Below are 27,453 nucleotides of genomic sequence, written 5' to 3'. Positions count from 1 at the left end.
TGGTCTGAAGAGGTGAAGGAGATTGAGAGGATATTGGCACAGCCTTGGAATTTTAACCTTTATTCCTAATTCTGGGTCTTCCAGATGGAGAATTATTGGGCGGGATTCTCCGACCCCCCTGCTGGGGGGGAAACGTGAATCCCACACCTGCCGGCTGCCAAATTCTCCGGCACTGGAGATTCGGCGGGGGCGGGAATCACGCTGTGGGCCCCCCCCCCCCCACCGGCGTTTCTCTGGCCGCGATGGGCCGAAGTCCCGCTGGTTCTATGCCAGTCCCACCGGCGTAAATTGGACTAGTTCCCTTACCGGCAGGACCTCGCGGCGCGGGCGGGCTCCGGGGTCCTGCGGGGGGCGCGAGCGATCTGGCCCCGGGGGGTGCCCCCACAATGGTCTGGGCCACGGTCGGGGCCCACCGATCCGCGGGCGGGCCTGTGCCGTGGGGGCACTCTTTTCCTACGCGCCGGCCATGTCAGCCTCCGCCATGGCCGATGCGTAGGTGAACCCCACCCTGCGCATGCGCGGGGATGGCGTCAGCAGCCGCTGACGCTCCCGCGCATGCGCGGACCCGCGCCGGCCGACCGAGTCCCTTCGGCCCCGGCTGGCGCGGCACCATAGGCCTTCCAGGCCAGCCGGCGGGGCGCCAACCACTCTGGGGCGGGCCTAGCCCCTAAAGGTGCGGAGGATTCCGCACCTTTGGGGCGGCCCGACGCCGAGTGGTTCACGCCACTCTGTCCCGCCGGGACTCCCGCCGGGTAGGGGAGAATCCTGCCCATTGATGCTGATGAAAAAAGGCTGGAAAACATCCTCACGTTTACAGCTCGTAAAAATATCCTCTATGCCTGGATTAGTATCCTTTGATTCAAAAATGGCATAAAATGGTTATGGGCGGTGCTCCTGTGGAATTACGGACTTCTGTGCTCCGTTCTAAGTCAGATATATTCCGTAACGTGTGGGACCCCTATCTCAAATTTATATGCTCCGCTCTGTCTGACCTGGTCCTGCAAGGTTTTCCCTGAGCCATGTTGCAAGTCTTGATCTCGCGAGGCGTGAAGGTGTGCATCTTTGTTATGTTAGTCCACCATGTCTGTGTGGCTCTATCCTCTTTCCCCCACCCCACTGTCTGATCCATTGTGTAATCAGGGACTATTTCTCATGTTTGCAGAAATAACTGTTCTGTACTTGTAAAAATTATAAAACGCTAATAAAAATATATTTTGAAACATTTTCGCCATGATACCAGGGGGGCCACGTAGCTCCTGATTGAAGGGGGGGGGGCATGATGTTACTATGTATTAATCATATTATTTCACGAGTCGGTTTAAACTTTCTCATGGAGATATATTTCATTACAGGTTTTACGCTGCAGAAATCATCTGCGGTCTCCAGTTCCTCCACTCCAAAGGCATCATTTACAGGTATTTGAGGCGTAAAACGTCTTGTTTTCATTTCTATGTTAAATAATATGAATAAAAACATCTTCAAATTGGCCAAATGTGAGAAATATGTTTGAGGGCAAACATCCCTTCCCTTCATACAGTGAATGGTAGAACCATCAAGATATTGACAGTCAGAGAGATCCAGGTGTACAGGTCCACAGGTCACTGACGGAGGCAACACAGGTGGAGAAGGTAGTCCAGGCATACGGCATGCTTGCCCACTGTGAGTTCTCCCAGTGAGCCAGAGAAGACACAGCCAGAGTGAGACAGCAAAGAGTGAGTTTGGGAATTTGACTCTAGGTGGGAATTGAATCCAATCAAATCGGTAAGGCAGTACCTTTTAAATTTCAGTAGTTTAAATTAATTTAAATTAATCTAGTATTGTGCAGTGTAGGTTAACAAGGGCTGCCCCACCCACTCACATAACTGGTTGGCAGTTAAGTGTCAGTCAATTTAATCTACTTTGATCTAAAAGCAGGTGGGGGAGGGGAGTCAACTCAGGCCAGTTTAAAAGAGCCACTTGTAACTCACTCCCAGTGAGCCAGAGAAGACACAGCCAGAGTGAGACAGCAAAGAGTGAATTTGGGAATTTGAAGCTAGGTGGGAATTCGAAGCTGTGGGGTGGGGGGGAGGTGTTTTTTATCCCTGGTAAGTTTTCTTTTCATTGTCTAATTTATTTATTTTTTCTTTCGTTTTTTGGAATTTTAGTTGTATAAGTTTACCTAAGGTTTAAGACATGGCAGGAGATCCCAGACCCGTGTCATGCCCCTCGTGTGCGTGTGGGAGCTCAGGGACATGTCCACAGTCCCTGGCTCCTTCACGTGCAAGACGTGTGTCCAGTTGCAGCTCCTGCTAGACCGCTTGACGGCACTGGAGCTGCGGATGGACTCACTTTGGAGCATCCGCGATGCTGAGGACATCGAGGATAGCACGTTTAGCGAGTTGGTCACACCGCAGGTGAAAGGTACCGAGGGAGATAAAAAATGGGTGACCAAAAGACAGAGCAAGAGTAGGAAGCAGTGCAGGTGTCCCCTGGGGTCATCTCCCTGCAAAACAGATATACCACTTTGGATACTGTTGAGGGAGATGGCTCACCAGGGAAAGGCAGCAGCAGCCAGGTTCATGGCACCATGGCTGACTCTGCTGCGCAGCTGGGCAGGAAGAAGAATGGCAGGGCTATAGTGATAGGGGACTCAATCGTAAGGGGAATAGACAGGCGGTTCTGCGGACGCAATCGAGACTCCAGGATGGTATGTTGCCTCCCTGGTGCAAGGGTCAAGGATGTCTCAGAGCGGCTGCAGGACATTCTGGGGGGGGGGGGGGGGGGGGAGGGGAGGAGAGGAGAGGGTGAACAGTCAACTGTCGTGGTGCACATAGGCACCAATGATATAGGTAAAAAATGGGATGAGGTTCTACAAGCTGAATTCAGGGAGTTAGGAGGTCAACTAAAAAGTAGGACTTCAAAGGTAGTAATCTCAGGATTGCTACCAGTGCCACGGGCTAGTCAGAGTAGGAATGTCAGGATAGGTAGGATGAATGCGTGGCTCGAGAGATGGTGCAAGAGTGAGGGATTCAAATTCCTGGGGTATTGGAACCGGTTCTGGGAGAGGTGGGACCAGTACAAACCGGACGGTCTGCACCTGGGCAAGACTGGAACCGATGTCCTATGGGGGGGTGTTTGCTAGAGCTGTTGGGGAGGGTTTAAACTAATGTGGCAGGGGGATGGGAACCGATGCAGGAAGTTGGAAGGTAGTAAAACAGGGACAGAAACAAAAGGCAGTAAGGGGAGAAGTGTAAGGCGAGAAGCCATTGTCAAAAATCAAAAAGGGTGACAGTACAAGCTTCAATGACTGAGGGGAGCTCAGTGAATAGGACTAGTAATACTGAAAGGAATAAAACGGGAAGGAAAAACATGAATGGTAAGCGACGCGGCAGGTTGTTACATGAAGATATGGGTTCAACGACAAGGAAAATTAGGAGAAAAGTTAAGAGGAAATATAACTTAGGGGAGGTTACTGATCGAGGTGTTAAGATTCAAAACAGAGGTAAAAAAGCCAACATAAGTGTACTTTACCTGAATGCTCGTAGTATTCAGAATAAGGTAGATGAGTTGATGGCGCAAATCATCGTGAATGACTATGATTTAGTGGCCATTACTGAAACATGGTTAAAGGATGGTCACGACTGGGAGTTAAATATCCAGTGGTATCAAAATATTTGGAAGGACAGAGTGGATGGTAAGGGAGGTGGTGTAGCTCTGTTATTTAAGGATGACATCCGGGCTATGGAGGATAAGGTTGAATCCATTTGGGTGGAAATCAGGAATAGTAAGGCGAAAAAGTCACTGATAGGAGTAGTCTACAGGCCACCAAATAGTAACATTATGGTGGGGCAGGCAATAAACAAATAAATAACGGATGCATGTAGAAATGGTACAGCAGTTATCATGGGGGATTTCAATCTACATGTCAATTGGTTTAACCAGGTCGGTCAAGGCGGCCTTGAGGAGGAGTTTATAGAATGTATCCGCGATAGTTTCCTAGAACAGTATGTAATGGAACCTACGAGGGAACAAGAATTCTGAGAATGTGGAACTCGCTGCCAGTTTGAAGATGTATTTAAGCTGTATTTAAGATGTATTTAAGAGGAGGTTAATCAAGCATTTGCGGGACAAAAGCATTTGCGGGGCAGCACGGTAGCATTGTGGATAGCACAATTGCTTCACAGCTCCAGGGTCCCAGGTTCGAATCCGGCTTGGGTCACTGTCTGTGCGGAGTCTGCACATCCTCCCCGTGTGTGCGTGGGTTTCCTCCGGGTGCTCCAGTTTCCTCCCACAGTCCAAAGATGTGCAGGTTAGGTGGATTGGCCATGATAAATTGCCCTTAGTGTCCAAAATTGCCCTTCGTGTTGGGTGGGGTTACTGGGTTATGGGGATAGGGTGGAGGTGTTGACCTTGGGTAGGGTGCTCTTTCCAAGAGCCGGTGCAGACTCGATGGGCCGAATGGCCTCCTTCTGCACTGTAAATTCTATGAAAAGAAACAAAGAGATACATTGATCGATTTGACTGATGGAAAATGGGAGGAGGCTCAAATGGAGCAAGGACTGATGAAACCGAACGGCCGGTTTCTCTGCTATACGTCCTCTGTAATCCGTTGAATACATTCAACAATCCACAGCGCTGAGAATCCCAAAGATTCATAACTGCTTCGAATGAAGCAATTTCTTCTCATCTCAGTCCTAAATGGCAAACCCCTTATTTACAGTAAATAATGCTGGAAATCTGAAATAAAAACAGAGCTGGACAAACTCTACCGGTCTGGCGGGAACTGTGGAGGGAGGAACAGAGGGCGGGCTCACGAAAAGAAATCTAAGTCATTTTGGACACGATTGGTGGGGTGTTTTTTGACAGCCGCGTTGGTGAGTTGCGACCCGTATTTAATGGGCCCCCACGAGCTTCTCTCCATTCCTGGCCCCCTCGCCGTCTGATTCACTGGAATCGCGCCGAAGCTGCTCACCACTAACATGGGGGAGTTGCTTGTAAACTCTCCCTCAGCACTCACTCCCGGTCAACACAGAAGAATGGTAGCGCTTTGGGGAGGCTAATTTGTTCAGGCTGTTGGACACGATGGATGACAGGTGGGCCATTCTGTACCCCCGAGGGGGTCGGAGGGCCAGCAGCAGAGTCAGCAATACTGGCTGGGAGGCCGTGGCAGCGGCCGTCAGTGTGGGCAGCATGACCAGGAGGACCGCCGACCAATGTCGGAAGAAGACCAATGACCTCCACTGAGCTGCAAGGTAAGTTATCACCTCTCTCCTGGCATCAGTCCCACCTGCCACCCCTCAAATTTTGAACCACTACCCCCCCCCCACACCCCACAAATCTCTCTAACACCACACCCCCTCCCCAGATCCATTCTTCATGCTTGAACCTCAGCAACCTCTGGCACCCATCAGCACAGCACCTTCACGTCCAGGTGCGCTGCCCTTCACATGCCACCTGCCATAGACTTCCCCCCCCCCCCCCAATCCACCAAGCAGCTCACAATGCCCTCTTTCTGTCCCCGCAGGAGGGGCTAGCCCATAATAGGAGGGCAAGTGCCATGGTGGGGGGGAGCGGGAGGTGGAGTACCAGAGATCTGTGTCCTCACCCGATATGAGGAACGGGCGCAGAGACACATACCTCGGGGGAGGCGACATTAGTGAACAGGCTTCCGGGGCACAATCTGGTGAGCACCACACAGTTGCTGATGCCCATCAGGTGGAGGCAGGGACGTCCAGGGGATTGAGCAATCGGAGGTCTGAGTCAGCTGAGTGCCAGTCAGATGGCGAGCCTCTGGACAAGGTTTTCCGGAGCAGATGTGGATGACCGGACACAGCCGTGAGATTCAGGAGGGAATGTCAGCGACATTCCGGCAAGTACGTAGCCGATTAGAAGAGTGGTACGGGTGCAGGAGAAGATACCGACAATGTGTGGCACCGCTTCCCTTTCAAACACTTGGGTTCTTGATAAGTCTGAAAGAATCAGACAGTGGCTATCGCTGATTCGGATCTGTGCCCTGATGTGAAGCTTTGAGAATCTGTTTCCACTGCTTTCCTCTTCTATAATTTGACCCTGACATCTGTATGCTATTAACTCCAATTCTGATGCATATGATAATCATTTTAACTCCGTCTTATTGCCAGGGGAATTTCTGCCCTGTCCGATTTTGTAGAATTATGCTTGTTGAGCCAATTTGGAAAGCTAATGTAAGTTGGTGTTTGAGACGGCGTGGCCGGTTTGCGAACAGGACACTGCATTTCAGAGAGCTCTGCTCCCTGTTATCACTTTTCTATCTGCAGCATACCATAGCCAACCATGCAGTGAGCAGTAAAACAACTGGATCAATGTTTCATTGGCATTGTGATTGGTGATTGGAGTATAGGGTAATCAAAAGCGAAACTTCTGGAAATACTCCACCAGTCTGCCAACCCCTGTGGAGAGGGAAACCGAGTTCATAAAAGCAAATTACTGCGGATGCTGGAATCTACAACCAAATGAGCAAATGCTGGAAAATCTCAGCCTGACTGGCAGCATCTGTAAAGAGAGAAAAGAGTTGACGTTTCAAGTCCAGATGACCCTTTGTCAAAGCTAAAAGGCATAGAAAGTGGGAGATATCTGTACTGTAGGGTGAGAGACTGAAAGATGAGTCACAGCCACAGAAACCAAGGGAAGAGAGTGCTAAAAGCAGCCCCCCGAGAGAATAAAAGGTGTGAAAGGCCAAACAGCAGAGAAACTAAAATCAGAGGCATTTTACATCAGTACATCTGTGACAGGTGAAGATATGGGGGGGGAGGGAGGTCATGGGTGGGAGAGGGGTAAAATGAGAAAAAGGGGGGAAGCAAATGGGAGAAAGGGGGATAAGATAAGGGGAAAGAGTGGGGGGGGGGGGTGGTGGTAAATATATTTTTTTAAATGAGAAAGAAATAAAAGGTAAAAGACAGTTAAAATTAAATGGAATGAAAACAAATGGGTCAAGGTGGGGTAGAGCTAATCATCTGAAGTTGTTGAATCCGATGTTGAGACCGGAAGGCTGTAGCGTGCCTAACTGGAAGATGAGGCGCTATTCCTCCAGTTTGCGTTGAGCTTTACTGGAACATTGCAGCAATGTCCGAAGTCTCTGACTCTCACCCAGAGTAAGGTTTCCACAGGGTCACGGAACGTATCTTCGGTCGTACATCCGGTCTCCGACGATCCGCAGTCCCGAAGATTGGGTACACTAAATTGAATAACTCCCTGCACTCCAAAATCCAGGATCAACATAAATTAAACAAGAATCAACAAGCAACTTGTGATTGATTATAAACGATAAATTACACATTAAGTGACAGATACGAGGACTAAGACAGATCTTATGAATTGGCTCAGTAGTCCATTCAGCATGCAGATCATCAATCTTAATTACAAGGTCCTTCAAACGCCATCTCACTCACAGAATTTCAGCTCCACTTCTTCGAGGAGCTGGTTTGATGCCCAGACAGCGCCTCTTCTGTGTCCTTTTATACAGAGAGTCATAGAATACAAAAAGAGGGTCTTCAGCCTATCATGCCTGTGTCAACCATCAAGCACCTTTCTATTCTAACCCCATTTTCCAGCGCACGCTCCCTAGCCGTGTATGCTGTGGCAATTCAAGTGCTCATCTAATTGCTTCTTAAATGTTGAGGGTTCCCGCCTCCACCACCCTTTCCGGCAGTGAGATCCCCACCACCCTCTGGATGAACACGTTTTTCATCAGGTACCCTCTAAATCTCCTGCCCCTTAGATTAAAGCTGTGCCCCCCCCTGGTTATTGACCCCTCTGATAAGGGGAAAAGTTCTTTCCTATCTGCACTATTTATATCCATCATAATTCTGAACACCTCAATCAGGGCCCCCCTCAGCCCTCTCAGCTCTAAGGAAAGCAACCCCAGCCTAACCAGCCTCTCTTCATAGCCAAGGATTTCCATCCCAGGCTACATCCTGGTGAATGGGGACTTCCAGTGGTGGCTATGAGGTGAATAGTCGCACACGCGGGGGTTCTCACCTGGCGATTTGGTTTTTTGACTCTTTCTGCCTGGTTACCGGAGAATTTTGGGGAAGAATTTGGTTTAGGATGACAGAATAAGATCCCCTCTTGCGAGTGATGTCTGGTGGATATGCCACAAGGTAGAAGTCGGGCAAAGGGTCTTCCCTGGATTCAGATGGTCCTCGAATCTCAGGAGGGGAGAAAATAGCCGATGTCTCTGGGGCATTGCTGCCCCCTCACTGGACAAGCGAGAGGTTGGTGAACTTCTGAACAAGTGAAGTTGCGAAGCAGCGACAAGTGGTCACTGAAGACCTGGAGAAGGCTATTTGTGCAAAGTTGGACAGGATGGATCAGCGAGGTACAGGGGGCACCAATCAAGAAGATGGAGGAGGCGCTCTTTGACCATAGCGATCGGATTGTCCCTCTGGAGGCAGAGATGGCATTGCTGGAGGAGTGGAAGGTCTGCAAGACCAATGTCAGTGATCTGGAGAATCGCTCCAAACAGCAGAATTTAAAAATTGTTGGGGAGCCGGAGGGCCTGGCCAGTATAAACACCATGGATTACATCTCTAAGATGTTTGGAAAGTTGGTGAGGGGGCCGACATCTCATGAGCTGGATCAGGCCCATCGATCACTGAGGCAGAAGCCCAGATCGGGAGAGCCACTATGGGCAATCATAGTCAGGTTCGATAGGTACCTGGTCAAGGAGTGGGCCCTAAAATGGACAAAGGGCCTCTGAGATTGTAGATGGGAGGGCTATGCAATCAGAATATACCAAGACCTTGGGGCAGCGCTGGCAAGAAGGGGTGCGGTGTTTAACAAGGCCAGGGCTGTGCTCTATTAGAGCAATGTCCATTTTGGCATGGTGCACCCAGCTCGTCTTCAGGTTACCCTCAGAGACAGAGACGACTATTTTGACACCCCAGAGGATGCAAATGACTTTGTTAAGAAACACGGGCTTGGGGTGTGTGTGGGGGGGGGGTGGGGGGGAAAGAGGAGGCGGGGGGGGGAGAGGAGGCGGTGGGGGGGGGGGGGGAGGGGGGACTGAAGGCTTTGAGGTCTATGATCTTTGCTGTTTGTTCATTGTTAGGTTCTTCTGAATCTGTTTTTGTGTGGGATGGTTGTAAAATGGGAAAGGCCGCTTATTGGTGGGGATTGCATCTGGGCAAAATGTGAGGTTCTATATTGTTGGAGCTGCAATTTGCTGACGGTGACAGAGCCTGTTCCCTCATTTTTGAACTGACTTGATTGGGGTGATGGCGGACATCTTGGGTGGGCCTGGATCTGAAGCTGGAGGTGGCGCAGGTTGGGGTTCTGCCAGATTGCCTCACAGGAGAAGATTTGGAATCATTTTAAATTAGGCTTTGTTGCTGTTGCCGCCGATTTGTAGGAACCGTTTGTAACATCGGCTCTAGATTCAGCCAGTGTTCAGGGCATGGGAGCAGGAGTGGTTGGAGAGGTTTAGGGATATGTTTCTGGAGGGTAGGTTTGCGGGTCTAGACAGAATTTTAGAGATGTTCCAGCTCCCGAGAGGGGATGTATTTAGATACTTTCAGGTGCACGGTTTGGTACGTAAGGAGCTTCCTTAGCTTCCCCTGGTGCCGGCGCCCTTGCTTATGGATAGAGTTCTATCCTTGGATGAGCTAGGGGAGGGAAGGATCTCAGACATTTATGAGCAGATGTTGGTGATGGAGTGGGCTTCACTGGAAGAAATAAAGAGGAAGTGGGAGGATGAGCTGGGTTTGGTCTTCGCGGAGGTGTGTGTGGAGTGAAACTCTTCATTTGGTTAGCTTCAGCTCCTCGTGTGCAAGGTTAAGTTTGATACAATTCAAGGTGGTGCACAGCACGCACCTGAGCAGGGCACATATCAGTGGGTTCTTCTCGGGGGTGGGGCACAGGTGTGAGCAGAGCTCTAGGGAGCCGGCAGATCATAAGCACATGTTTTGGTCTTGCCCCAAGCTTGTCAATTTTTAGGTCTCCTTTTTTTTTGAAACAATGTCAGGGATTCTGGGTGTTAGGGTGGAGCCGTGCCCGATGGTGGCCATTTCTGGAGTGTCAGACCCACCGGTTCTGCAGGTGGGGACGAGGGCAGATGTCTTGGTCTTCGCCTCACTGATGGCCCGGAGGTGAGTCTTGCCCGGGTGGCGGTCTCCACTGCCGCCTAAGGCTTCGGCCTGGTTAGGGGAGCTGATGGAATTTCTGGACCTTGAGAAGATCAAGTACACGATGAGGGGGCCGATGGGTGGGTCTTCCTCAAGGTGGCAGCTGTTCATTACCTTTATCAGGGAGCTGGTTACCGTCGTCTGTTGTGGGGGAGGAGGGAGGTTTGGTTAGTCTATTCGGGTCTTCTTTGTGCGGGGGAGTGGACTTTGCGGGGGGGGGATGTTGGCGGGTTAGTCAATATAAAACTGGGTTGGGCTGAGATGTGTTGAATTATTTAAAAAATAAACAGCCTGGTGAATCTCCTCAACACCCTCTCCAGCGCAGTCACATCCGTATGATTTCACTCGGGTTCACTCTCACCAGGAGGTTTTGGTTTCCAACTTCAGTTTCACTCTTCATTTCCTCCGAAGCTCGGAGGGTCGGGTTCCTTTCTCAGTTTAGCCTTTTGGTTTCTCTTTTCAATGAGGTTATGACTGAAAAAATGCAAGCTTTGAAACTTTGGATTCTATCACAGTGTGTGTTTGTACCTGCGTGTCTCTGTGTGAGGAGGCATATGTACTGATATGTGCGTGTATTAATCTATATATCTGAATATATATGAACATATAAATATCTATAGGGGAGAGAATCTGCATTTAATCTATGTCTATGTACCTCTATGTATCTGCATGCATCTACTTCTGTTTATCTGGTTTACGGGCACAGATGTTCATATTTCATTTCCTTCTTCACACTGAAGGCTTACCTTCCTGTTGTTTTCTTTAGGGATCTGAAGTTGGACAATGTTCTGTTAGACAGAGATGGCCACATTAAAATTGCAGATTTTGGAATGTGCAAGGAGAATATTCACAATGATGCAAGGACCAGCACATTCTGTGGGACGCCTGATTATATCGCCCCAGAGGTTAGTGTATCCGCCAACGTTGTTATTGTGACTGCAACCAGCCGTAAATAACAGGCTGTTTATAAAGTCCTTCTGGAGCTTAAACTTTGATAATTTTGGCTGCGCACATGATAGAAGCAAATTGTAAACGGAATATGATTTCTAACTAAATATTGGGAAGACGGAAGCCATTGTTTTCAAACTCTGATCTCCAGTTACTGTCTTTTGTGATACATCATTCTACCCAATTTTTCAACTCATTTGAGAACATTATCCAGTTTCTCCTGAGTGATTTCAAAGCATTAACACAGCACCAACATCTAAAAAATGAATTATGCTTTAATATTCTGTGCACACTTTGCTCCAATCATGTGCGCAAGTAAAGATTTTGAAGTTTAAAAGTTGCACTTGGATCTTAGAATCATCTTGCATTTTTACAATGTTTATTCTAATTTTGTCAAAATAAATCAACAAATCTATCTGTGGACAAGAATGCCACCATAAAATACTGAATCAGTGATAAGAGGTGGATGCACAGGGGGCCTAACAACATCTGGAAAAGGGAATCAGGGGACAGGTTGCAGTCAAACCCTTTATCAAACTGCAGCATCCACGAAATTTGTTCTTAATTAATGAATGATTAACTTAAAGATAAAAAATTCCAGCCTTGACAGCTATAACTTGTGTTACAAGATATTGGCTTATGGTGTAGCTATTAATGCTGACGGTTGATATTAAATTCAGCGCACTTCCCGGGAAGATTGGATGAATAAAGGAAACCATTCCCAATCCCTATGTCCAACGGGTACAGAATCAAAGCAATTAACAAAAAAAGACAGAAGGAACATGAGTGAAAACCTTTTAATGCAACATGTGGAATGTGCTGCCTGATTGGACGATGGTTAGAGATTCATTAATAGCCTATATTAGGTACTGGATAAATATTTGGAGGAGAACATGTTGCAGGGTTATGGGGCAAGAGTGGAACTAACTGGGTTGCTCTTTGAAAGAGCTGGCAGAGATTTAGTGGGCTAAATGGCTCTGTTGTACTGTTCTATTAACCCAGTGCTCCATCAACTCGGTCAAACTTTCTTAAGGGTCTGGTCCCGAGTGGCACAACAGACATCACCAACATAGATGAACTTGCGGGAGGAGTGGTTGTTGGCGTTGGGTGATGTTTATGTTGAATAGGTTCTCCGCTCCTTCACCGTCACTGAGCCGAAATCCGAGACCTCCTTCCTACACCCAATGGACTGTAGCAGTTCCAGAAGGCTCACCACCATGTTCGCAAGGGAAATTAGGAATGGGCAATAAAAGTACTGGCCCAACCAGCGACACCCAACCTGTGACAGAATAAAAAAGGTTGAGGCCCTGTTGGTTGGATGCAGAACCTTAGGGGCAGACCAATATGCCACACAGGCAGCTTTGAGCTTCAGTAGCACATGCTTGTCGTCAAGTTCCTTTGGAAGCCATTTTCAATGGAAGTGTTGAGTGCAGGAACATGCGCTGCACCCCTGACAAAAACCAGCTTGGTTGACATTAAAGGTGGCCTTTACTTCTGCAGATATGTGTTGCAGAATAAGATGTTCAAAGACCCCCTCCCCTGGCTTTCTGTCCTTGCAAACATCACCAAACCCCCCACCCCTCCATGCATCCGGAAACCAATGCAAACCTACAAACCGATTGAAACATCTGTGCTGAACCTCATTTCCCACTCTTTAATGGCCTGTTCCAACCACCTACTGCCTGTCTCCATCTCAATGCCCCATATCTATCTGGATGCCTATTATGTAGCGGCATGGTAGCACAGTGGTGAGCACTGTTGCTTCACAGCACCAGGGAGCCGGGTTTGATTCCCGGCCTGGGTCGCTGTCTGTGTGGAGTCTGCACATTCTCCCTGTGTCTGCGTGGGTTTCCTCCAGGTGCTCCGGTTTCCTCCCACAAGTCCCGAAAGACGTGCTTGTTAGGTGAATTGGACATTTATGAATTCTCCTTCCGTGTATCCGAACAGGCGTCGGAGTGTGGCAACTAGGGGCTTTTCACAGTAACTTCATTGCGGTGTTAATGTAAGCTTACTTGTCACACTAATAAAGAGCAGACATCCTTTGGATCAATGAATGGGAAACACAGGAAGTCACTAACAGGTTCTATGTGACATAAGAACTAGGAGCAGGAGTAGGCCATCTGGCCCCTCGAGCCTGCTCCGCCATTCAATGAGATCATGGCTGATCTTTTGTGGACTCAGCTCCACTTTCCGGCCCGGACACCATAACCCTTAATCCCTTTATTCTTCAAAAAACTATCTATCTTTATCTTAAAAACATTTAATGAAGGAGCCTCTACTGCTTCACTGGGCAAGGAATTCCATAGATTCACAACCCTTTGGGTGAAGAAGTTCCTCCTAAACTCAGTCCTAAATCTACTTCCCCTTATTTTGAGGCTATGCCCCCGAGTTCTGCTTTCACCCGCCAGTGGAAACAATCTGCCCGCATCTATCCTATCTATTCCCTTCATAATCTTATATGTTTCTATAAGATCCCCCCTCATCCTTCTAAATTCCAACGAGTACAGTCCCAGTCTACTCAACCTCTCCTCGTAATCTAACCCCTTCAGCTCTGGGATTAACCTAGTGAATCTCCTCTGCACACCCTCCAGTGCCAGTACGTCCTTTCTCAAGTAAGGAGACCAAAACTGAACACAATACTCCAGGTGTGGCCTCACTAACACCTGATACAATTGCAGCATAACCTCCCTAGTCTTAAACTCCATCCCTCTAGCAATGAAGGACAAAATTCCATTTGCCTTCTTAATCACCTGTTGCACCTGAAAACCAACTTTCTGCGACTCATGCACTAGCACACCCAGATCTCTCTGCACAGCAGCATGTTTTAATTTTTTATCATTTAAATAATAATCCCTTTTGCCGTTATTCTTGACAAATCCCATCTATCAAATGGCAGGATTTGGACTACCGTGGTGACAGCGGTCCTTGTTAAACAGGTTCAGGACAGACCCAAGGCTCATATTCAGCCAACCTCCATTGTTGGGGCTTCGGTACAAACACCTAATGTACATTTGGAGAAACATGAAGAATGCTGCACATCACCCCCTACTGCCCAAGTAGCAACCAATCACCTTCTTAAACTCATTAAATGAACAGGCTATTGCTTGGCCTCCGAGATTGGCATTTGTTAAATAAATAGAATAAGCACTATTCCATGATTTTTTTATTTAGGTTGGGTGACTTGGTAATGGTCTTTAGAATTATGGAAGGGTTTGGTTGAGTAGGCATAGAGTGGTTGTTTCCACTTACAGAGAGTGCAAAAGGCATTGCCCTGCAGTCAAAGACAAGCTGCCTGGTTTAAATTCCAAACAATGCTTGGCAGTTAACTGTTAGTCACCATCAACTAGTGCATTTCCCAGAGTCCATTTGCCAACCCATCAGCATCCTGTTCTCATACAGTATAAAGTTGTTGTTGCCCCTGACATTGATATGACGAGTTCAAAATGAAAAGCGTCGACAAAATGTCTTTTTGCAGCAATAGTCAAGTTTTGTACTACAAAAAGACTATTTACAGTAGAGTTGTAACTTTTCTACAAGAGGTTTTTATTGCTTTTCTATATTAATGCTCAATATGCACTGATGCGACAAGACAGACAGAATGTTGGGCACTCAACACCATGCTGCTTTTCAAACTGCAGCGTTGTTCAGCTTTCTGAGCAGCAGTTGATGAAAATAAAGAATTGCAATGAAATTTTAGTTTTATTGGAAAGTCAGGACACCACAGAGGTCGAAAGGTAGAAGCGAGGAGAAGTTGTGTTTCGGTGACAGTAAATCTGGGTTTTAAAGGTGTGAGGAAGTGGGCAGATTGGATAGACACATTGGGCGAGGTCTCCGGGGTGTTCACATTGCCAGGATGCTCCAGTCCCACCAACAGCACACTCCCACCACGGGATTCCCACCGGTGTGGGTGGGAATTCAATGGGAAATCCCATTGACAGCGGCGAGACCAGAAGATCCTGTTGCCGGCCAGTAAAGAACCACCTCTCGCTGCCGAGAACACGCCACGGTGAGGCCAGAGAATCCCACCCATAATTTACTCTTCAGAAGAACAAGCGGGGAAAGTTCAGAGGGGCAAATGGAATATTTGGAAGCAAGCAAATCGTGATCCTCGATATTATCAGGTCAGATCCTCCAAATGGAAACTCTCACCCGACAAATACTGGTCTGTCGGTCACAGCAACTCTTGAACATTATTGTACATGAAGAACTTTTGAGACATTTCTGAGAGATATAATAAGATGCGAGCATTCAAGAATTATTCCTTCGAAAATGAGAGCATTTTGAAATGAGAACAATTTTAATATTACAAATAATTACAAGACATGTTTACATTTCACGTTAACCTTTTGACGGCATTCCCTAAAATTAGTAGTAAGCGTGGCAGGGACAGGGTCAAAGGATGCTGGACTCTGAATTTGACGCTTCCAATTCATTCCTTACAGCTTTTGCTTTCCGATACACACGATCTTCATCGATGATAAGACGTTATGGTGTGTTGTGTAAGTTCTGACTGTACCATTCTGAATCTCTTCCACTGCACAGATCCTGCTGGGACAGAGGTACAGTATGTCAGTAGACTGGTGGTCATTTGGAGTTCTTCTTTATGAGATGCTGATTGGCCAGTCTCCATTCCACGGCAATGACGAGGATGAGCTTTTTCAGTCGATCCGCACAGATGACCCGGTCTATCCTCGTTGGCTGAACAAAGAAGCTAAAGACATTCTAGTCAAAGTAAGAGTTTCCTTACGCATGTTTTTGTCTTTTTTAATGGTGTGAATACTCAGTCTCCCCTATTTCCCAAATAAATCCCAACATCAAGACAGTATTAATTCCCCTTCATGAAAAATGAATGCATATATTTTCATTCATTATTAACTCTGCTATGCCCTAGCTGATTGTTCAAGATGGATCTGTCTGCACAACCCAAGTTCCATAATTAGTTTTCTAAATTCAGACTAATCAAGTGTCCATGCTGAAATATTGATATTTAATATATGTAATTGAATGTAGCAGGAGAGCAGTGGCCAATCTGTGTGCATGCAATGCTGGTGGTTAATTGTCTTTAATTGTATGCAGGTGGTGGATTCACTTGTGCTCCTATCAATAAGAACAGTTAAAGTTTTGTGAGTTTCTTTTTGTAGCTTTGTTCTTTAGTTGCAGTATCCCTTTAAGGGATTATCCCCTTTATTAATTAATTTTCTCTCTTAATTTATTAATTTGTCCCCCATTTTATTAATTGATTTATTCAAAAGAATATAAATTCTAGCTGAAACTATTTAGCACAGGGCTAAATCGCTTGCTTTGAAAGCAGACCAAGGCAGGCCGGCAGCACGGTTCAATTCCCGTACCAGCCTCCCCGAACAGGCGCCGGAATGTGGCGACTAGGGGCTTTTCACAGTAACTTCATTTGAAGCCTACTTGTGACAATAAGCGATTTTCATTTCATTTCATTTCAAACTATGATTGTTGGATGAGGCTAGCAGGCCAGGTCAAAGGCTAGGAATCCTACGGTGAGTAACTCACCTCCTGACCCCACAAAGCTTGTCTGCAAAGCACAAGTCAGGAGTGTAATGGAATACACTCCATTTGCCTGGATGAGTGTAGCTCCAACAACACTCAAGAAGCTTCACGCCATCCAGGACAAAGCAGCCCGCTTGATTGCTCTCCCTTCCACAAACATTCCCTCCCTCCACCAGTGGCAGCCATGTGTACCATCTACAAGATGCACTGGATTTGATTCCTTGGCACTGTTGTAACTCGCCAAGGTTCCTTGGAGCACCTTCCAAACCGACGTCCATTACCATCTGGCAGGACAAGAGCAGCAGATACTTGGAGGTTCCCCTCCAAGTAACTCACCACCCTGGCTTGGAAATATATCACTGTTCCTTCACTGTCGCTGGGGCAAAATCCTGGAACTCCCCCCCCCCCCCCCCCCCCCCCCCTAACAGCATTGTGGGTGTACCTACACCTCAGGGACTGCAGCAGTTCAAGAAGGCAACTCACCACCACTTTCAGAAGGGCGGCACAGTGGTTAGCACTGCTGCCTCACAGCGCTAATGACTCGGGTTCAATTCTGGCCTCAAGTGACTGTGTGGAGTTTACGCGTTCTCCCCGTGTCCGTGGGATTTTCCACCCACAATCCAAATATGTGCAGGTTAGGTGGATTGTCCATGCCAAATTGCCCCTTAGTGTCCAAAAGGTAAGGTGGGGTTACTGTTACGGGGTTAGGGTGGAGGCATGTGCCTAAGTAGGGTGCTCGTTCCAAGGGCCGGTGCAGATTCGATGGGCCGAATGGCCTCCTTCTGCACTGTAGGAATTCTATGAGTTCTATGAACTAGGGATGAGCAATAAATGCTGGCCTAACCAGCGCTTTCACATCCCGTAATGAATTTTTAAAAGATGCAGGCTTGTAATGTGTATTTCTGTAAATAAATACTTATGAAAATGTGTAATGATTGGCTTCAGTTGTATCCTTCTGGATTTCGGCAGTCGGACTCTGAAACAACATCTAAAAAGAAGAAATAAGAAAGACTTGCATTTATATAAATGCTGTTCGTGAGCACCGGATGTCTCAAAGCTCTTTACGGCCAATTCTAGTAGTCACTATAGCAATGTAGGAAAATCAGCTGATAACTTGGGCTCAGCAAGCTTGCCCAAACAGCAGTGTGTTAACCACCAGGTAGTGTCTTTGTGTGATGTTGATCAAAGGGTAAATATTGGTCAGGGCTGGTGATAACTCGCCTGCGCTTCTTTGCAATAGTTCCATGGACTCTTTCACATCCACCAAGTGGGCAGATGGGGCCTTGCTTTACATCTCGTCCAAAATGCCTCTTCAGTACAGCACTGGTGTGTCCGCCTCATGTTTTTTTTCTCTGTGGTCAAGCTGTGGAGTGGGACTTTGTCATAATATACACCAGTATATCATGGTGCAGACACACACTGATGGACACACAGTGGGACCAATCAACACACACAACACCGCAGCCAATCACCAGTGAGAACACACGCACTATAAAGGCAGGGGGCATCAGAGTTCCCGCTCATTCGGAGTTGCAGCTAGCTAGGACGACAGAGCTCACAGCCTGCAACACAGACATTCACCATGTGCTGACTGGTTAGGACAAGGCAAAGGTCTTTAGTTAAAGCTAGTATCGTACTCGCCCACAGTCTGAGTATGTTTAAACAGTTAATGATTCAATAAAATAGTGTTGCACTTCTTCAAGTGTTGGTGACCTGTATGTGATCCAGAACACCCAACACATCAGACTTGAATCCAGGCCTTGTGATTCAGAGGAGAATTTGCTACCAATTGAACCCTGGTCTTCAGCCCTTGTTTCTGTGTGTGAGAGAGCCGGGAACTCGGGGTCAGGTGGTCCAAGCCCCTCTGCCACATAAAAGAATGCTTTATATGTGCGGGTCATGGAGTGAAATCAGGGTCTATGCCTACTCAGTACCTACTAATGAAAACAGAATCCCTTCAACAAAGCTCTGCCCTGCTCCATTTAGTTGGAAAACGTGGGGATTTTTAGTTCTACAGACCAGGCGGCTCATTCCTGGGCCCGATCTCCAGTTTGCACTGGCTTAATTGCTCCCAGTAACGGCAGCAGTTATGATGACACCCATGGTGTGGGGTAGGGAATAATCAGCCAAAGCTCCTGACCAGTCTTTGCTGTTGGACGGTGCTTATTGATTGAGAATTATGTTTAGCTGTAATGCTGCACACAGTCGAATAGTTCCCTATGCCCTCACTCCCTTGGTTCCTACATGAAGTATGGCCACTTGGATGGTATACTGAAGATCAGATAGCCCCGAAGCTTATGGGCATCGACCTTGAGGGGGGGGGGGGGGGGGGAGTGTTGGCAAGTGAATGTTTGGAAAGAACAAACCAAGGCACAGGTACTGAAGGTTTAATATTGCCGACTTTAATGTTTTTATCTGTGAACAATGAACAATACCGTGGGTGGCACGGTATCACAGTGGTTAGCAATGTTGCTTCACAGCGCCAGGGTCCCAGGTTGGATTCCCGACTTGGGGTCACTGTTTTTTTTCCCCTTTCCCCCTCCGTGTCTGCGTGGGTTTCCTCCGGATGCTCCGGTTTCCTCCCACAAGTCCCGAAAGACGTGCTTGTTAGGTGAATTGGACATTCTGAATTCTCCCTCTGTGTACCCGAACAGGCGCCGCCGGAGTGTGGTGACTAGGGGCTTTTCACAGTAACTTCATTGCAGTGTTAATGTAAGCCTACTTGTGGCAATAAAGATTATTGTTTAAAAAAAAGTGTTTTTTACGTAAATTCAAAATATACAGTTGGCCAGACTAACGTATGCTATAAAGACAGAAAATGCTGGTAAAACCCAGCACGTCTGACAGCATCTGTGAGCAGAGAAAGACGGAGTTAACGTGCTGAGTCCGTGCGAGCCTTTCGCAGCTCTGTAAGAAGAGCCAAACGGACTGGAAACGTTAACCCTGTTTCTCTCTCCACCGATGCTGTCAGACCCTCTGAGACTTGGCAGCATTTCCTGTTTTTATTTCAGATTTCCAGCCCCCGCGGGATTTTGTTGCTGTTGTCGAAACCCAATAAAGTGATTCGATCTTGTGCGTGTTTCAGCTCTTTGTTCGTGAGCCTGAGAGGAGGCTTGGTGTTAAAGGAAGCATTCGGCAGCAAGCCTTTTTCCGGGATATTGACTGGCAGGCGCTGGAAGACCGGGAAGTGGAGCCACCTTTCAAACCCACAGTGGTAAGATATCGGTTTGATTTGCATTTGGATTTTTTCCAGCCCACCCAGCTTTTATGTCAGATTAAGATTTCGTTTTTTTTTAAATCATGCGCATTAGTAAATCTCGTAAAGAGGTAAGTGGAAATACCAAATCGAATTTTATTGAAATTAACGGGCATTACAGGCAGCACGGTAGCACAGTGGTTAGCACAGCGTCAGGGTCCAAAGCTCAATTCCTGATTTGGGTCACTATCTGTGCAGAGTCTGCACTTCCTCCGGGTGTTCTGGTTTCCTCCCACGAGTCACGATAGACGTGCTTGTTAGGTGAATTGGACATTCTGAATTCTCCTTCAGTGTACCCGAACAGGCGCCGGAATGTGGCGACTAGGGGCTTTTCACAGTAACTTCATTGCAGTGTTAATGTAAGCCTACCTGTGACACTAATAATGATTATGCTGGAATCACAGATTTAAGCACAGAGTCAGGGGCTAATCAGCTGACCCTCAGCAGCACTGCTACACGTGTCGGTGTGCACTGTATGGGCTGCCACACACTAACGGCGGGTCTCAATGGCAGGTCACAGGTCAGAGCTGCACCGCGCACCACAAAATAACTTAATTGCCATCGTTACCGCTCGCCCTCACAGGGCAAGTCTCTCTATGAACCCCAGGAAAGATTGCATTCAAATACAGAGTGAGGACTCTTTGGTCAAAGCGATTGCCTCGTCTTGATGGAGCTGCTCGCTGAAGGTGAGATGAATGCCAGTTGGAGACAAATGCCAAACAGCTCACCACCATCATCCCGCACAGCACCCTCTCCCGCCAACCCTTACCCTCCGCACCCTTCCCAACCAACCCTCTAGCCCGTCCCACCTCTGAACTTCTAGATGGCACAGGAAAAGTGACAAAAGAAGTTTTAAGGTTAAAAAATGAAAATCAAAATAAGAACAGAAGATAGAGAAACTCGGGATGGAGGAAAGAAGAAGCTAGGTGAACAGAAATGGTCAAAATGCGAGATGACGATTACACAATCAAACCTCGCCTGAGATCTAAGCAGCTTCTAGTTCAGTGTTTCCCCCAGTGGTGCAGGCTTGGAGTTGAAAACCTGGAAAGAAATTAATCCAATGAGACTGAATTTTCTTTGGACCCATCATTAGTCTGAAGATTAGGAGCAAAAAGGACACCTACACCAGAGCTATGCAGATACCTCACAGGCTTTATCTCCCAGTACTTGTTAACAGGGACTTCCACCTTGCAATCCTTTGTGGGTCAAGCAGCTGGTTAATACAAATATAAATAGAGAGAGGAACAGGATGTTGAAAGATATTGGGCGAGATTCAACTAAATGGGAACAACGTCCCATAGCGAGCACGTTTAGCCACATGTTTCCCGGCGCTCGCAGTGCCGAGAATCACATGGTTATACAACGCCGCTCGCAAGGCCGCATTTAGCCTCGTTTTCTGCACCGAGGAGCTCCACTCGACGGAACTCCTCAGTATAGCGAGAGATCTCCGAGGTCCCCAACACAACCCTGACCCCCCCCCCCCCCCCCAAGCCCCAACGCACTGTGGGAGGGTCCCCGCACCCGCACAGGGCACCCCCGGCCCGATCGCCAGCACACAAAAAATGCCAGCTTAGCACAGGGCCCCCTTACAGGTGAGTTGGGGGTTTTCTGGCAAGCGGAGCTCCTCAGTGCAGGAAAGGGGACTAAGTGCGGCCTCAGCAGGGCATTCCTGATTGCAACCTAATCCCGTTCGTTAGGGAGGTCTCAATGCTGTGAGCGTGGGAAAGCCCTGGCTTAATGCGCTCGACACGGGACTCTGTTGCAATTGGGTTAGATCATGCCAGTGATATCCAGTTCAGATCACAAGGGGGTCCTATTGTAATATTCTTGCGTTATGCCATCGCACAATGAGCCTAATTTCTGCTGCTTTGCTGTAAGTTGCATCTTGTCATTGGAGTGCAAAACATCGGCCTTTTCCTTCTGGATCAAGAAGAGCAGTGACACTGGCTGTTGAGCAAGTCATGTATAAAGCAGATTGCCCAGGAAACAGTGAAGACAAATAGTGTTATTAATTCAGGAGGGAGCTGGCTAGTCACTTACATGAGAGGCTTTTCAGGGATATAATAATCTTTATTAGTGTTACAAGTACGTTTACATTAACACTGCAATGAAGTTACTGTGAAAAGCCCCTAGTCGCCACACTCCGGCGCCTGTTCGGGTACACAAAGGGAGAATTCAGAATGTCCAATTCACCTAACAAGCACGATTTTCGGGACTTGTGGGAGGAAACCGGAGCACCCGGAGGAAACCCACGCAGATGCGGGGAGAACGTGCAGACTCCGCACAGACAGTGACCCAAGCCGGGAATCGAACCCGGGTCCCTGGCGCTGTGAAGTAACAGTGCTAACCACTGTGCTACCGTGCCGCCCTATGAGAGTGATACGAAAGATGGAGCAGATGTATGATATAGATGTATAGTATAGATGCATGGCATATATGTGTGATGATCTTTGCGAGGAGCTTCCAGGATGGAAGATGCAGTGGTCACAACGATACACAAAGCTCTTTTGAAGAACTAAAATAATTTTATGAACACTACTAAATTTGAGTTTGACTTATTCTGAATCGCAAAAATACATGTAAGAATTAAACTACACTTACTAACACTATCTCTATCTGCTAATTATATCTATTATATCTTAACTAACTCTGCAATACACTATGAATCTTATCTTCATCAGTTCCAGTCTAATCTCTTCCCCTTAGCTTAAGAGCCAGTGCAATTTATAGTACTGTCCCTTAACGCCCTCTAGTGGCTAGGCTTAACATAACATCAACTCTTCACATGCTGTACATTTGTATATCACAAAATGCACGGTGCATTTGGTTGGCAATAGTCTGTATACAAATCACGTACATTCTTACCTTTCTAACGAAAGTACCTTGTGTAATCAGTTATTGCTGACAGAGCTATCCGATTCTCAAATGCTTCAACTACTTTTATTTAACAGAAATCATCAAGTGACTGCAGCAACTTTGACAAAGAATTCTTGAATGAGAAACCCAAGCTGTCGTGTGCAGACAGGACCCTTATCAACAGCATGGACCAAAACATGTTCAACAACTTCTCATTCACTAACCCCAAAATGGATAGAGTACTTTGATGACGATAAAATGACGGGTCGCAAAATATCTTTTCCCTCTGTAACACTGAAGAGTTCCATGCTTTGCATTCACCTGTGAGGAGAGCCTGGTGATAGCTAAGTTCTACATTACACATGTGGCATGAAAAATACCTGTCATGTAAGTTACATACACCAGAATGCTCCTGGGTATCCATGTTGAAAATCATTGTGTGGGAACATCCATAGCATCTAAGAAGAGATTCTAACTTTATTTGGACTGGAAGGACAAGGCAGATGTTCCTGAACCTGATGTCTCTAATCTCTGAGCATAAACATTGAAGCACTGAGACCAACACTGCAGTGGAAACATTTAGCTTTTGATTAAGTGTTTTTAAGAGTATTCATTTTGACACATTTCTGTGGAGCTGCACCTTGGAAATAATTGTGTTTTTTCAGTTGCGTGGATGTGATAACAGTTTGTTCTCAAGTCTGACAGGGTTTGCAGTGAACTGGCGCAGGGATGGACGAAATAATTCACAAACTCATTCCTGTCCAGACCCGCGACCCGAAGAGCAAAGCTCCCGCATCCCTTTGAGAAACCGTGGCATTATTTAATAATTGTCGTTTTCGACAAAGCAGACCACCGCAATGGTGGGTTTGCGGCCTGATTTAAACCAGGAAGATCATAATTTGGGTGAATTCCTCCCCACCACCAGAAAATCACACTGTTCCTTTCCCGATGGACGTGAATATTCGCCCTTTCGCATCAATCCACACGGTGAGTAACCTCAAATCATAAAGTTAAGTGAAGACAATGGAACAAAATGTTTTCAACCAAGTGTCGAGATTTCAATATTTTCTTTGCAAGTGCGTGACTAAGGTATCGCGAGCTGTTGAAATTCGGCTTTCTTGATCTCACAGTGATCAGTGTGCAAGATTCTCTTCTATCATTGAGGTTAGCAGATCCATGCTGTTACAGCGTGCCACCATGGTTCCATTAACTACATTATTCAGTGTCAGCCTGGTGAAACCAATCAGCTTTTGACCAGAAGAAGGTACAAACTTTTCTGCGCAGTTGGTTACGGACAGAACCAACATGCTGCCATTAGTTTTGGAGAAGCACAGTTGAAACGTGACAGGAACGTCAAAAGAGCGATATCGGCAGCTAAATCTCCAAAATTGACAAGATAATTCAGATTGATCGCCTGCTGGATCCATGGAAAATAAACAGGACTGGAACTGGACAACACAAGGAAACTTGCATGTATTGGACAGCGTGTTATCTTGAAAGTAGAAATGAAACGTGTGGGCATTTGTAGAGGTTCTACTCTTCGGGAATTTAGGTGGGACATCCCAATAAAAAGGGGCAGCATAACTCCAAGTGATTACTTAGGTAGCCAGCTTGGCTGGAACCTGCAATATTTCCCTGTTGTAACATTTTCCACTTTTTATTTAATCAGTACAATGGATATTTTCTCTCTGATGTTTTCACCTAAGCTCCATACAATGTTCCCCAACATCCCTCATTCTTGCTGTGCATCCTCATGATAGCGAAATCAGGTTTTAGCGCACTCTGAGTCAATCGCTCCAAGTCTCTTACAACAATGGAAGTCCTTGCTTCCCCCAGTTTCCCCTTAAAGGGAAAGTTGAAATGTCTGCCAATGTTGAAAACTCATAATGAACAACTTGCCTTGTCTGCTGTTCTCTTCTTTTCAACATTACTGTTGTCCTGCACTTTTGGGCTTTCAGGAGCATGAGTCGTATTTTCAAATGGCATTACTTTATTACAGATGGTACCCAACACTGCTATTGCCTTCGGAGCTACCCGAGTGGAGATATTACTGTTATCTTAGTTTGTTACTGAATGAACTGTGTACTTTTAATACTGTGAAGGCCAGTTTTACATTATATTTTAACCTATGAATGCTTACATTAACCCTGCAATCCTCACAATTACTTTCCACATCCTTGACGTTTGTGATTCAAATAATTTGCTCCCCCACGCGCAGTTGAAGGAGATTGGATTCAGAAGTTCAACCATTTTGTTGTGTGCATTGAGATTTAATGCTGTTTCTTTACATGTGGGTGCTGTCCTCGGTTCACCAGCCTTGGATCTGTGACTGTCAAGGCCCATTGTAACCAAAACGTTGATTTCAGCTACAACTGTGTAAAACAACAGTGTAAGGCCAATGTGGGGCACGGGGGGGAGGCGGGGTGCTGCAATATTCAACCAACATTGAGTGAGAACAGGATCAATCTTATCTGCAATGGGTTAGCGTGATCTGGAGTGCACCGCCTCAAAGGGCAGTGAAAGCAGATTCAATAGCAACCATCAACAGATTGGATAAATAATTGAGAGGGGAACATTTGCAGAGTGATGAGGGGGACCAACGCTAATCTGCCAAAGGGCCAGCACTGCCTGAATAAGTCGAATGGCCTCCTGCACAGTACCTTTCAATGATGTCCTTCCCACCCCCAAATTGACTGCTGACATTAAACAGGGTATTGGATGTGTTATGTAATTTGGAATAACACAAGCTGCCACTTGACGCAGTTTTGAGTAAAAGATGCTCCTGACTTTGAAGTGAGTTCAACGTGTTTTTGCACAGTTCGAGCACAGTTCTCAATGAGTTCGACTCTCTGCTAATCTAACTGTAGTAACTCAGTCTAACTGAACCAGCCTTGCTCTAAGCCACGTGCTGGGGTGTGATGCTGAGGATACACCCTGTCTCACTCTGTAGATGTTGGTCTGTGGAAAGAGCCGGGTGTGTGTGCCTCATCCCTTTTATAGTGAGATACCACCCCTGAGTGTCCTGACTGCTCATTGGTCGTGTCCTATTCTATGTGTTCATTAGCTGCATGTTTGCATATCATGACATTGGACAAAAAGTCAGACCCAAATATTTCACAACTTGGAGGGAGGAAAGTGGAAAATTAAGACATAATAGCCTAATATTTATGTTTAACTGACTCAGATACTTTAATGATCACCTGTACATCTCAACGTTGTGTGGGTTGCAGATTTAACCAGCCTAAAACCCTTCCCCCCCCCCCCACCCCCCCATTCCAGAAATTGAATCTCGTTCATTTTTAGATATTAATGCAACGCCTTCTGAATGCCAATATTTTTTATTTTTGTTTGCACATAAAAAATTAAATTGAGGTGCAATCCAAAACATTTTCTCCCAACTCTGTGAATAAAGTTGAGGTAAAATTGGCTTGGTTTGACAGGAATCACAGCAGATCACGAGTGAAAAGGTAACCAACGAGATTGTTGGGATGAATGTTTCCATGTTTTCTCACCTGGCCAGTGAATGTGAGGTCAAAGAATGCTAGCCAGTTATGCATTATATAAAGTCTCTTTTTAAATGTACTTGAAATGGGCGGAAGTCAACGTACCTGCTGTTGCTGCCTTAGTCAAAGTAGATGCAATGTGCACTGCAGTATTGTATAAATTCTGAGATGTTGGAAGTGTACTAACCTGCCACAAGTCAGAATTCCGACAAGCACATGAGGATAGGGAACATTTGCTTGGGTTCACAAAATGTTGATGTCCGATGCTGGACGCCCTCAAGGAGGACATTTTCTGCAAATGTTGGCACGACAGTCAAAGGTAAACATTAAGATGTGGTGCACAGTGAGCCTTTATTCATTGCCTACTGCAATAATCTAACTTTCAGCGATTTCGATTTGTTTTGTGGCAGGATAAAAGTCCACCACACAAAGCTACCTGTATTTTGGCACACACCAGGCATTAAACTCTGCATCTGGCCTGATCTGTTCTCGACCTGGGAGTGCTTGTTGCTGACACTAGGTGCCAATAGCTGAAAGATGTTCCCAATCTCTGTGCTGAAATCTTGCATTCCCACGATAGGCATCTAAATTCACCCCAATAATGAAATAAATGAATCGATGTTAAACGTCAACATGAAAATAGCAAAATGTCAGTGTTTTATTACCTCATTAATTTACATGTAAAATAAAATAGTGTTGTATAATTTGTGATGTTGCCGTGGTGTTGCTTCCTTATATGCCTTCCCAATGAACCTCACCCTTAAACTCATGTTGACAAATAGAATTTGCAAAGTTTCTGAATAGCTCTGGAGATCTGACTGTTGAGATGGGCCGAATGGCCTCCTTCTGCACTGTGAATTCTATGATCTATGATTAATGTTACGAGCACAGGTGGCACATAATTATAACTTGCATCTATACCACTACTTTCGAGAAGGGCTTCACAGAAGTGTTAACGCAAGATTCTTCTCAACATCAGTTTGAATGACTGGGTGGCGGTAACTTCTGGTTGGCAGCGGGAAGCTCCGGGCCGCCCGCCGATTACGACACTGAAAAACGCCCACCTACCCGCGCTCTGATATCATGCCGAACCTTTCTCTTCCGACAGTCTGCGCAGGCTCCAGCGCGGCGCAGGAGGGGTGCAGCCCTGCCATCTATTGACGGGGCCAGGTTGGGAACGCCCATTGAGGGCAGGCATTTAAACTACAGATTGCCACACAAAAGGGTGCTG

The 27,453-nt window shown here is 46.6% G+C and overlaps 1 protein-coding gene across 4 annotated transcripts in view; it reads left to right on the top strand.

Moving 5' to 3' along the window:
• Positions 1-26,933, top strand: part of prkcq (protein kinase C, theta) — a 292,080-nt gene extending 265,147 nt beyond the window's left edge. For all 4 annotated transcript variants that reach the window (XM_072471030.1, XM_072471028.1, XM_072471029.1 and 1 more), the window contains 5 exons: positions 1,353-1,415; positions 10,906-11,044; positions 15,630-15,818; positions 19,693-19,821; positions 22,815-26,933. In XM_072471030.1, coding sequence (XP_072327131.1) covers positions 1,353-1,415; positions 10,906-11,044; positions 15,630-15,818; positions 19,693-19,821; positions 22,815-22,967 — 673 coding nt within the window. In that variant the 3' untranslated portion in view covers positions 22,968-26,933. The remainder of the gene's footprint in view (positions 1-1,352; positions 1,416-10,905; positions 11,045-15,629; positions 15,819-19,692; positions 19,822-22,814) is intronic.
• Positions 26,934-27,453: the final 520 nt, after the last annotated feature.

This window comes from Scyliorhinus torazame, chromosome 13 (assembly GCF_047496885.1).
Source record: "Scyliorhinus torazame isolate Kashiwa2021f chromosome 13, sScyTor2.1, whole genome shotgun sequence".
Taxonomy (NCBI): Eukaryota; Metazoa; Chordata; class Chondrichthyes; order Carcharhiniformes; family Scyliorhinidae; genus Scyliorhinus; species Scyliorhinus torazame.
Note: the sequence above shows the minus strand (reverse complement) of the source record. Positions and strands in the feature narration are given on the sequence as shown.